General features: G+C 33.2%; 2 protein-coding genes across 2 annotated transcripts in view; one reads left to right on the top strand and one right to left on the bottom strand.

Moving 5' to 3' along the window:
* The window catches only part of LOC143245228 (glycoprotein 3-alpha-L-fucosyltransferase A-like), a 524,457-nt gene that overhangs the window by 64,796 nt on the left and 446,475 nt on the right, over positions 1 to 13,186 (top strand). The window lies entirely within an intron of this gene.
* LOC143245226 (uncharacterized) overlaps positions 1,629 to 13,186 on the bottom strand; it is a 63,127-nt gene continuing 51,569 nt past the window's right edge. The window contains exons 9-11 of the mRNA XM_076491343.1: positions 6,424 to 6,507; positions 6,079 to 6,211; positions 1,629 to 1,767 (exon numbers count right to left, since the gene is read on the bottom strand). Coding sequence (XP_076347458.1) covers positions 6,129 to 6,211; positions 6,424 to 6,507 — 167 coding nt within the window. The 3' untranslated portion in view covers positions 1,629 to 1,767; positions 6,079 to 6,128. The remainder of the gene's footprint in view (positions 1,768 to 6,078; positions 6,212 to 6,423; positions 6,508 to 13,186) is intronic.

Raw genomic sequence — 13,186 nt, 5'->3', positions numbered from 1 at the left:
CGTCACGTTTGGTTTCCAAACTCTTGCCAATAAAACCATCAAAACATTACAAACTTATCCATATTCCCCTAACTGTTATTATGTTTATTATGTGTAAGCATAAGCAAGGTATGTATGTGTATATAAACTAATTTTTCATTAGGATTGACACAAACTACTTTAATTCAAACATTGACTTACCATTAATATATTTTTCTGTACTGATGACCAGCTGATTTTTTGTGGCCCATTTACAAAGAGTGCCCTCTCCTAAGAACTGAATTGTCTCAGATGTAAGAATGCTGTGACATTCTTGAAATTCAATAATACTCACTGGGCGATCAAACACCACAATTACCGTACTACCTGCCAAGTTATTAAATCGAATCAGATGAATGCTTTCATTTACATGCAAAAAATATTTATCAATTAAGATCATGAAATGTACACCCCCTTAAAGTCTTATTTCATCTTTGTTATACAAATAAAAAGATTAATAAAAACAAATGAACTTCTTTAAACTTTCTAACATCTTATGAATTTCAGGCCACTCACTCTTCAAACACCTCTCCTCTCTGGCCAATTAGTCTTAACTATATCAACTACTGTGTTTTACTAAGTTATTGACAGGTTTTAAAGACAGAGCTTTGAAAATCATCAAAATATGCTAAACCACAGTAAATGAGAGTTTATAAATGAAGCTTGTAACATTAAGAAAGCAAAAGCTTTACAATTACCAGACACTTTTATTGTAATATAAATTCTACCATCAAGATGAGGTAAACAAAAAAAAAAATTCACCAAATACTTGTATATATTTACTAGCTTTTTTTTTTTATACCAATTCTAACCTTGTAAGTGATGCAGTTAATAGCCACGGTTGGATGGAACAACAGGGAAAACTTCTCCAAGATGTCTCAGAATATCTACTTTATAATTTTCATGTTTAAAAACAACAATTTATGAGTAAACCACATTCCCTAAGCAGTACCAAGTTCTCTTAAAATTGTACAAGTTTTCAGGTAAAAACAAACAAACAAGGATTTTTACTTGTACCTTTCTTTGTGCTTATAACCCTAAAATGACTTAAGCAACCAACCAACCATGTACAAAGACAGCACTAATAATAACTTATAATTAAAAAAAGAGCTGAGCAAAATTATTTTTCCCCCTTTTACTCTAAAACACTCAACACGTGTATAATGAACATGATTCAAATATGTTTTGGATTGTTTTACATGGAAAAAGTATTCAAGTAATTAACTTTATTTGTAATGGATAAAAATTTACACTAAGCTATGGCAAAAATCAAAGCTAATGTAAAACTGTGGGTACATAATGTCCCAATGTATCAGTTGTTAAGCATAATGCTACACAATTGTCTATCTGTGCTATGCCTACTGTGGGCATCGAAATCTAATTTTAAGCACACTAAGCCCTTCGATTTGCAGCTAAACTACAAGAGAATATCTCACTATGATAACCGAAGGTGATAAAAAGTGAGAGAAAGAAATAAGATTTAATAGATATTATATATTTGTGATGTGCTTATTAAAGAAAATAGAGAGACATTAGTTTTAATGTACTTCTCACCATCTTCAGTAGTATAAGCTTCACCAACTTCAGGGGGTCCAGCATAAAAAGTAAAAGGAAATGCTTTGGATAGTTCATGTTGACCATCCAAAGAGGGAGTCACTGTTATATTCTGGGAAGAACTTGGGAGAGGAAGGTCACAAGTATGAGGAACGTTCGGATTTCCAATGATAACACGACTTTCTGTTGGCCAGTCTAGAGAAGCAAACTACTCTGTGTATCCACATTAAAAAATTACATGTTGTCTGTTGTTATAATGTTTGTTTGGTACATAACAGTTGTGTCTAGAAAATTAAGGGGTTATTACCAAATTTTAGATTTTTTTTTAATGCATGATTTAAGTTCAGATATTAGTTGGATAAACAAAACAAGTTAGCTTAAAGATAGATAAAAAATATTTACTTATTTTACTCTGCAAAATATCACTTTATGTTACAATATAACTACAAGTTATACAAACATATTTCATTCAAATGTTGCTATTCATATCAGTAAATGTAATCATTAAAATTGCACAACATTAGGGTAAGAAACTAACCGTAATTTTAATGACCTAAAATGACATGTAATTAAATGATTTTTATGATATAATTCAAATTATTATTTCACATATTTGACACAGGCTGGATGTATGAAGAATGTTACTTGGTTACTACTATCACAATTATATTTAACTTTGATATGTATATATACACAATACTATAACAACTTTATCAAGTATTGTATTAAATATATAAATTTATACAACTGCTTACAAAAAAATGTCACTAATGAATTCATTAAACCTAATGAGATAATCTTTAACAGAGTTAATCTTTAACAGTTTAATTATTTCAAATGAAAATAAATAATGCTTCTAATTCTTTACTTACAAAGCATAAAAGTAAAATTTTATATTCTCTATTATGTAAAATTAAATAATTCAAAATGAAGATCATCCACTGAAATACTTCTCTGAATTAATGTCATCAATTATATTTAAAATGAATATACATCAAGAAACATTGCTTTATATTAATAAAGTTGCATCACCAAGTTACATCCTCAACCTATATAGCAATTATAAAATTAGCAACAACTGTAACACATTTAAAACACACTGACTAGTCACTATTATATTAGGAGACCATCACACATACACAATTGTCGAACACAGTGTCCTTTCTGCATATATATCTAATTTTGACTGATCAAATTATGTGGCATGTAGCTGCTTAACCCAGTAGTTCCCAACATGCAGACTATGGCCTCTGGGGGATGCAACAGTGCTTAAAGTGAATGGTGCAAGATACCTTAGAACAACCTCAAAATAAGCCAGTGTCATGGATGACTACAATTTTAATATAATCAATAACAGTGATAAGAAAATGGATAGATTGTTGGCCTATAATGGTGGAAAAGGAGATTTCCATAAAAAAGGTTAAACTTAAAGAGTGCAAAGAGATATAGTCCTGTCATGATTACCTTCCATGTCAGTAAGTATTACTCTGACCTTTGAAGGAGCATGACAGAAGGTATGAAAACTGTAGCCGTCAACCGTAAGTAACCAACGGAAGAAAGTAACAGATATTACACTGTATGCCAAATGATCGACTCTTTCAAGATTTATCTGTATGCAATGGTTTATTTATCACATAAAAGATATTGAAGTAAATGCAATTGGCAAGTTACAACTAGTTTGAAAACTACTCATTTCAGATGCAAAAATAAAAACCATTGCATCTGTATGTCTGAGAAAAAAAGAACTGTGGGCAGTAAATGACTGAAAGCAAATGATGTGGTTTGACAAAGCATGTTTTAACTTTTTCTGTACTGATAACAGATTGAAATGCAGGAAAAAATAAATGAGGTATTTAACCTAAATTGCATTTTCTAACACTACAAGAAACTGGAGGAAGCATAAAGGTGTGTGGAAGGGTTTGTGTCAGAGGTTAGGTCCTGTGATTCCTCTAGTGTCTCATAACACCCACAACGTATTTAAATATTACTACTAATCATGTGATTCCCTAATAATGAATTTCTTTCATAATATACAAATCATCCAAAATTGTTTTGAAGAGAAGTGCAGTAATTTCAGCCATACACCTCAGCCAGAACATCAGTTATTACTTGATGACTAGAAATCCACTTGAAACACTTCTGCTGATAAGGAAAGAACAACATTTTGAACTTTTCTAGGTCATCTTCAGGTTAAGAAAGAGAGTTTGAATGTGACAGCTGCATATTATGTTCCCAACACCAGCAAAAAAATAACTAACATTTGGAAAAAACTAAAAAAAAACAACACAACATTCCAGTGTACACCAAATTTATTCAAAAACCAAGTACAAAACTAAAATCCATACTATATAAAAACAACACTGACAAACACAACACCAACATAATTTATAAAATACAATGCAACAACTGCCACAATTTCTATATTGGAGAAAAACAGAAACCAGATTCAAAGAACACAAAAACATCTTTACACGTTTTTGAACACTACAAGTCAAATAAACACAACATAACCATAGAAAACACACAAATACTAAGTAAAGAAACAAATATAAACAAATGCAATATCAAAGAAGCTCTACTTATACTGCAACTAAAACCAAAATTAAACAAATATAAAGGAACATCTTTATACCTATACTAATTAATAACGTAACATCCATCTGCAACGCCCCCTACAATCTGGTACCTGTTTATACTCTCCTCCCTAAGACATGTGTCCGTTAACAGTCACATTCAAATACTCTCGTTCTTAACCTGAAGATGACCTAGAAAGGTCAAAACACTGTTCCATCCTTATCAATAAAAGTGTTAATACCCATACCAGCCATTCTGAGTAGATTTTCAGAACATCACTTAAACAAAACATGAAAAGGTATCTTGGCAAAAAGTAACTGACATTAATATTACTTGAAAGTCCCAGTAAAATAGTGATCGACCTTAATATTGCATGGAAGTCCCAGTAAAATAGTGATCAACCTTATTATTACATGGAAGTCCCAGTAAAATAGTGATCAACCTTAATATTACATGGAAGTCCCAGTAAAATAGTGATCAACCTTAATATTACATGGAAGTCCCAGTCAAATAGTGATCAACCTTAATATTACATGAAAGTCCCAGTAAAATAGTGATCAACCTTAATATCACATGGAAGTCCCAGTAACATAGTGATCAACCTTAATATTACATGGAAGTCCCAGTAATATAGTGATCAACCTTAATATTACATGGAAGTCCCAGTCAAATAGTGATCAACCTTAATATTACATGAAAATCCCAGTAAAATAGTGATCAACCTTAATATTACATGGAAGTCCCAGTAATATAGTGATCAACCTTAATATTACATGGAAGTCCCAGTAATATAGTGATCAACCTTAATATTACATGGAAGTCCCAGTAATATAGTGATCAACCTTAATATTACATGGAAACCCCAGTAAAATAGTGATCAACCTTAATATTACATGGAAGTCCCAGTAATATAGTTATCAACCTTAATATTACATGGAAATCCCAGTAAAATAGTGATCAACCTTAATATTACATGGAAGTCCCAGTAAATTAGTGTTCCACACTAATGTTATGTGGAAATCCAAGTGAAATTCCAGTGACTGTTATTAAAACCCAATAAAAATGTGTCTTCAAATTTACAATCTTTTTTCATCTGTATGTGTTTGACATACAAAATATTCTTCAAAAGGGGAAATTTTAGTAATTTTTAATATTACAATTTTATAGTTTTTATACATGCTATTCCATTATTTGTTGCTATTTATTATTAAAAGATGATAAATGTGTATCTTCAGCTTGAAGAGTGAGTAACTGCAGCAAGGTAATGTTTCATTTAAAACTTTACAGATACGTCAGGGTTGAATTAATGAACAACGTAACTAAAGTGATGCCCTACCCGCAAAAGAGTTAGCAAAAACTTTTATAGTAATTTAATGACTATTACTGTTGTTCATAATTCATAATTTTCATGCTTTTATCCTTTCATGAATACACCAGTTTCAAGTTAATCCCTGTGAACAGACAGAACTTTAAAATTTGTTCTTTTAAAAAGAATGTGTGTGTGTGTGTGAATATACATTTTTTATCTAGTTTGAAATTTGGCTCTACTGACAGTTATCTATTGGTATGAAGAGTCTCCTACAAAAGCTCTACTGTATCTGCAAATTATAGTTTTGATGACTATTAAACTTTGTTTTTAAATTAAAAGAACTATCCACCTATAGAAACAGATATATTTTTATATAAATTAAACCCTTACAAAGATGTTACTTTCTACAAACATTTGTTTCATAACATTAAAGATATGAATAGAAAACTAGTTTGTTTTTTTATACAAGTCTTTAAAAAAAACATTATTTTGTGTTCACCAAAATTTGCAATGCAAAAGCTATTGGGAATAAAAAATTTACTGACACGTTAAATATAATTTTGCAAGATACAGTTAATATAATACCTAACAGTTTTTGTACAATATTCACAAGTTAATCTCACCTGGGCCAGTCACTAAACAATACAACATAACCTCTGGGACAGACCCACCACTAAAAGTGACTCATTACACTAGTATTCTTGATGTCCATATATTTGTAGAAAGAAGATTCTGGACTCATTTTCTCATATTCCACTTGATAAGCATAGTAAAAAGAGAGAAAACAAGAACAAAGATTAAGGAACCATAAGAGATTTTGAATATTGTAAAGAACAAATAATTCTCTCAATTTCTGTCTTACTTTCAGAAGCATTATTCTTAACAGTTGCACAAATTGTAGCTGAAAATGTTAATATTTAAGGTAACATGCCCAGTACCATCTTCAAACAACACACTTGAGAACTTACCTCCATTGTTATATACCAAAAACACAGTTTTCTCAGCAAAATTAATCTGGTTCCGATTCACACTCAATCCTATTTCGTATTCACCTGAAAACATGTCATTAAACACAGATTGAATCATATTTATTTCAGGTAAAAGCTGCACCTTCCAACACAAACTTACACAAAACTACATATAGACAACTGGTGATGAAATGTTTAATAAATCCAATAAGAGTTTATGCAAATATAAATTATTTTGCTGAAATATCTACCTATGTACATCACTAATGGCATAATAATAATAACAAGAGTAAACTGCCGATAAATCTGAAATAATAACAGATTATTTTTAAACTATAATAGTGACAGGACAGTGTGTCTTCAACTATGTCTTTTCAAACTTGTTTGTGCTAATGACAGGAGGATGTTTGTTCAACAGTGATCCATGGTACTGTGTATCAATTACAAGAAAATATGTGTTCAACAGTGATACTTATTTCCAAGATACTGTGTATCAATTACAAGAAAATACGTGTTCAACAGTGATACTTATTTCCAAGATACTGTGTATCAATTACAAGAAAATACGTGTTCAACAGTGATACTTATTTCCAAGGTACTGTGTATCAATTACAAGGAAATACGTGTTCAACAGTGATACTTATTTACTAGGTACTGTGTATCAATTACAAGAAAATGTGTTCAACAGTGATACTTATTTCCAAGGTACTGTGTATCAATTACAAGAAAATACGTGTTCAACAGTGATACTTATTTCCAAGGTACTGTGTATCAATTACACGAAAATGTGTTCAACAGTGATACTTATTTCTAAGGTACTGTGTATCAATTACAAGAAAATGTGTTCAACAGTGATACTTATTTCCAAGGTACTGTGTATCAATTACAAAAAAATACGTGTTCAACAGTGATACTTATTTCCAAGGTACTGTGTATCAATTACAAGAAAATGTGTTCAACAGTGATACTTATTTCCAAGGTACTGTGTATCAATTACAAGAAAATGTGTTCAACAGTGATACTTATTTCCAAGGTACTGTGTATCAATTACAAGAAAATGTGTTCAATAGTGATACTTATTTCCAAGATACTGTGTATCAATTACAAGAAAATGGGTGTTCAACAGTGATACTTATTTTCAAGGTACTGTGTATCAATTACAAGAAAATACTTGTTCAACAGTGATACTTATTTCCAAGGTACTGTGTATCAATTACAAGAAAATACGTGTTCAACAGTGATACTTATTTCCAAGGTACTGTGTATCAATTACAAGAAAATGTGTTCAATAGTGATACTTATTTCCAAGATACTGTGTATCAATTACAAGAAAATGGGTGTTCAACAGTGATACTTATTTTCAAGGTACTGTGTATCAATTACAAGAAAATGGGTGTTCAACAGTGATACTTATTTTCAAGGTACTGTGTATCAATTACAAGAAAATGGGTGTTCAACAGTGATACTTATTTCCAAGGTACTGTGTATCAATTACAAGAAAATGGGTGTTCAACAGTGATACTTATTTTCAAGGTACTGTGTATCAATTACAAGAAAATACTTGTTCAACAGTGATACTTATTTCCAAGGTACTGTGTATCAATTACAAGAAAATACGTGTTCAACAGTGATACTTATTTCCAAGGTACTGTGTATCAATTACAAGAAAATGGGTGTTCAACAGTGATACTTATTTTCAAGGTACTGTGTATCAATTACAAGAAAATACGTGTTCAACAGTGATACTTATTTCCAAGGTACTGTGTATCAATTACAAGAAAATGGGTGTTCAACAGTGATACTTATTTTCAAGGTACTGTGTATCAATTACAAGAAAATGCGTGTTCAATAGTGATACTTATTTCCAAGGTACTGTGTATCAATTACAAGAAAATGGGTGTTCAACAGTGATACTTATTTTCAAGGTACTGTGTATCAATTACAAGAAAATACGTGTTCAACAGTGATACTTATTTCCAAGGTACTGTGTATCAATTACAAGAAAATGTGTTCAACAGTGATACTTATTTCCAAGGTACTGTGTATCAATTACAAGAAAATGGGTGTTCAACAGTGATACTTATTTCCAAGGTACTGTGTATCAATTACAAGAAAATACGTGTTCAACAGTGATACTTATTTCCAAGGTACTGTGTATCAATTAAAAGAAAATACGTGTTCAACAGTGATACTTATTTCCAAGGTACTGTGTATCAATTACAAGAAAATGTTTATTAAACAACGATACTTAATTTCAAACATGTTCAGCTTGGCAGTGGTTATTCAACTTTATTTTCAATCTTCTTGTAGAAGTGACAGGACAGTGTGTGTATGTGTTCAACAATGGTTTATGAAGCTTTCTTTATCCTTACTTTTAAACCATAAGCAATGCTAGTATTCTCACACATTTGTACTTGTTGCTCATATTCTAATGAGTAGAGAAAAGCATTTGATTTCACCCTTCTAACAGTATTTATAGCTCTGCATCTTAACTATGATCCTGCTACACAATTTAAGAAGTCTCATCAGTAATACTGAATTGTTAATGACACACGTGTGATGAAATAATTTAATAAATCTTTGACTGGGTTCATTTTAGAGCAAAGTGATCTCTGGCATGTCTCCCATAGGTAATCAAACCTAGGACTTTACTGTTGCAAGTCCTTAGACTTACTGCTGTCCCACAAAGGGACCTAGACTATGAATAAATATTTTATCCTAATATTTGATTTCAACTGAAAAAAGAAACATTTTATAATTATTTTCACAATTCTCCTTCAAACTGACCAAATTAGTTCACAGACTACACCACAAGAACTGAAGGATGTCAAAGGTCACTAAAACATTTCAAGTTCTATAAATAAAAGTTAATAAAAACTAATTTTAACACGAAATATTGTACTCAAGATCATATTTCACGAAACATAAAAATAAACTTTCCATAGAATATATGTAATTATGTATCCTGAGAATTTACTGCATGCAGGAAGAGAATATGTATGCTATTTCTATGATGTCTGCAAGTAATATAAAACAAACTGTATGGATTTCTTACAATGTATTTGGTGAGCTTTTCAATGTTATGAACACTTTTATTTTTCTAAAAACGCAGTATTTATAAGCCATTGTTTAACTGTGCTTTTCAAAGATACTTATGAGCACGTCCATTGATCTGCTGAAAAGCGCTGTAGTTTCAAAGCGTGGGATACCTACGAAAATTATCTCAGGCCTCTTTTTGAGTTCCCCGTGCCATGTGGCAGGCAGGATTCCACCATGCATGAGAGAATACTGTGGAAAATGTGTCATAATTTTAGGAATACACCAAGCAGCTGCCTGGACAATGCAGTCAGTCTTTGCTGCCATGCAGTTGTCCATCGATGGCTTACAGATGACAGCAGGATCAATTTCCAAGAGAGCAATGAGAGAGGACCAGTTGGTTTGGTCCAACTTCCACTGTGGCATGCAGGTCGGGCGGTATTGACCACTGCCAGCCTTTCTCAAAATGACAGAAAAGTAATCACTGCCCCATGGATTACTGTCAACCATCCATGAAAAATAAGAGTGAAAGGGAGCATAGGGAAATCAATAGCAGTGAATGACTGACTAGATGCATGAAAATAAATACAAGAAACAGTACTGAAGAGAGAAAGGTTGTGATCTGAGAGCCCTGCCTTAGTTCGAGTAGATAGGTGGATGATGATTCCAGTGACTGGGGGTGTGAATAAAAATTGCTTTGCATCTTGGGACTATAGAAGAGGATGGACCCAGGGAAACACCTGAACCCAAAGCCAAAGGAAGTGGTCCAAGGCAGCCACAAGAAGGAGTGGCAGAGACAGAAATTGGAGTAGATGTAGACTTGTCAACTCTTTTAACCATGGAGTTGCAAACAACTCTGCTGGAGGCACAAAGATATCTGTCCGCACCCCTACTGTGGCAGTGGAATGTAGTACATCAGCATATGTCTCAGAAGAAGTGAGAGCCAATAATTTCCGAGCTTCTAGGAAGGAGATATTGTTTATAGTCTTCAAGTGTTGTACCTCTTTCTTCTTCACCCACTTACGACAAGAACTAAAGTAAGACGGGTGTGATTTCACTTGCAGGTATGATGGTCTTTGCTACCACAAAATCATGTGTTAAAGAACCACGATATGTCTTTAAGTAACTGAACCACTGATAAAAATCTGATTGTGGAAGGTACATGTGGTGACGTAAAAATTAATTAAATTTTAGAACATCAATAGGCATAATAATTCTATCTTCACAAGTGAAGATTCAGCATAATGCAGAACTGCCTTGGCTGGAAAAAACAGAGAGGATCTCAGACATGTAAATGTTCTTTTAAATCCCTTTAAAAAATAACTCCTCTTGAGGAATTCAGAGTAGTACAGGAAGTAACCTTGATGAAGATATTCTCAATGCTCTTCAAACTCAGGAGGATTTTGGTGTGTTGTGATGAAAATGTTTCCACCAAGCTCTTCAAACTCAGGTGCATTTGTTTTGTTGTGGTGAAGATGTTTCCACCAAGATGTCTATTAACTGGAGTTTCCTTACTGACTTGTGAAAGCCAACAAACACTTCTAATCCATTTTGAATGACAAAGGGGACATCTGTTCCCTAAAAATTTCTGAGATAATTAATGCAGAATGAGAAATTGAGGTGTTGAGTCTAACTCTGATAGTGACTGTACAAGTCATCCACATGTGATCGTTTTCCAATAATTTGTTTTTTATCTGTTTTTTTCATTTTAATTTTTTTTTTAATGAATGGGGAGTATCCATAACAGAACAAGGACATTTTAGTGCCCATTGTCCCCACCAACCACAGCTCTACAGTGGGATACACTGCAATGTCAAACAAAAACACTGCAGCAATGCCAGAGTTTCATGAGCACTGTACCCAAACAACAGCATCAGACCAAATGTCCACAACACCTGTTGAGAACATTCAACACTGGTACTTGGTTGGCCCTAATCCAAGTTGACCAGCCAATTAACCCTGGAAGGTCACCATGAGGCCACCTGTTTACAAGAATTTAAGGCCAAAATAGTGTATCAGGATTGAACCCCTTAACCACAAGGATCATCTCCTTCTCTTCACAGGTTGCCATGTCTCAGATCCCAGAAGAGGTAAACTGAAATTGCAGAACCTTCTCTTGGAGGTACCCTCACCACATACAGGAATACACCTTGAGAAGAAGATACAAAGACAAATGGAAGAGTGTGGAACTGAAGAGTCTGTCCCTATGAACAAAAGGAAAACATCTTGAGGATAGAATAATTGAAGTTTGTAAAAATGTGTAAATCATCAACCATGGTTATTCATAGTCCATGTGGGAAAGAATGCTGGAATTGAAGGATTACAAGAAATTGGTAGAAAGACAAGTTTATAACTAAATGCCAGAACAGTCATCTTGGGGAAACAAAAAAAGACTAGAGTAAAACTAGATACAAGGGTAAATACTCTCTAAATGGCTTTCTCAACCAAGAAATGCAAGACTACATTCTTAAGGCATTGGAGACAAAGGGAGGAAGAAAGAAAAAGGGGGAAAAACAGATGGAGAAATGAAGTGAAGAGACAGAATGTGAGAGAGAACCTGAATAACACATCTGTTAGCAAAAAAAGATAGATAGGCCCCACACAGCCAGAGCTAAAAGAGTAACAACAAACAATTGACAACTCTGACATTAGACAGTGGGAGGATAAAAAGTAGAGGTCCTTAATTCAGCAGGCTTAGTAACAAGAACAGAAAGTCAAGGATAAAAAATGCAAGAAACCATAGTAGACAATGAGGACTGATACTTGACCACAATATTTTGGATCTCCAGTAGGCCAAAAACACCATTATAGACATCTGGACAGAGAAATGGAACCTGACAAAGAAAAACCATAGTAGTATGAGAGAGAGACACACTTGTTAGGAAAGCAACCTGTCACAACAGCACAGGAACCAAGCGAGGAGGAATTGAAAACAAATTATAGGTCAATTTAGTGAAAAGATGAAAAGAAACCTCTGCAGAAAATCCTCCACTAGAACATCACTCAGCAGATAAAGTTGTAGCAGGCAATGTAAGAGATAAGAAATACAAAACTGTGAAAGGTGGGCATTATACAGAAAAGTAGAAGTTAATGGGTCCACTCTCTAAATATGGAAAGAAAAAGAGCCCTGAAAGTGGAAATCAAGGAAAGAAATGGCCACAAGTTGGAATAAACCAGTAACACAGAATAGAAGAATGGGACATGTTAACATGGGTGTGCAGTGCAACTGGTCAAGAAATGAGACTATGGATCTAACTGTCAAGTGAAACATACTTGTGAAATCACTTTGTGGAAAAGAATAAATACTCCTTCATAAGTAAACCCATGCCTAAAGTAAACCTGAATGAAGGAAATAACAAGTCAAATTACCACCATTGTAATTATACTGAAACAGGAGAGATAGTAAGCTGAAAGGATTAGAAAAGGAGGTTCTGTGTGCATGACGAAACCCACGATACATGAAAAACGGTCGTCACGTACACCAGAAAATAAGTCCCAGAAGCCACAATGTCTTGTCTTCTGTCAGAACTATAGTTGCTCTCACAGGACTAAGTACAAATTACCATTAAGTGAGAAGGTCGAATTGGTAAAGAAACTGTAACAAATTTTCATAAACAACCACATAATTGAGTAAAACATTTAAAAGATGTCTGTTCTAGACAGTTTAGAAAAAAAGAAAGAAGTACTTAGGAGTTACTACATATGGAGATTGTGTTGCATTCCGTTG

The sequence above is a fragment of the Tachypleus tridentatus genome, chromosome 2 (genome assembly GCF_004210375.1).
Source record: "Tachypleus tridentatus isolate NWPU-2018 chromosome 2, ASM421037v1, whole genome shotgun sequence".
In the NCBI taxonomy this organism is placed as follows: Eukaryota; Metazoa; Arthropoda; class Merostomata; order Xiphosura; family Limulidae; genus Tachypleus; species Tachypleus tridentatus.
Note: the sequence above shows the minus strand (reverse complement) of the source record. Positions and strands in the feature narration are given on the sequence as shown.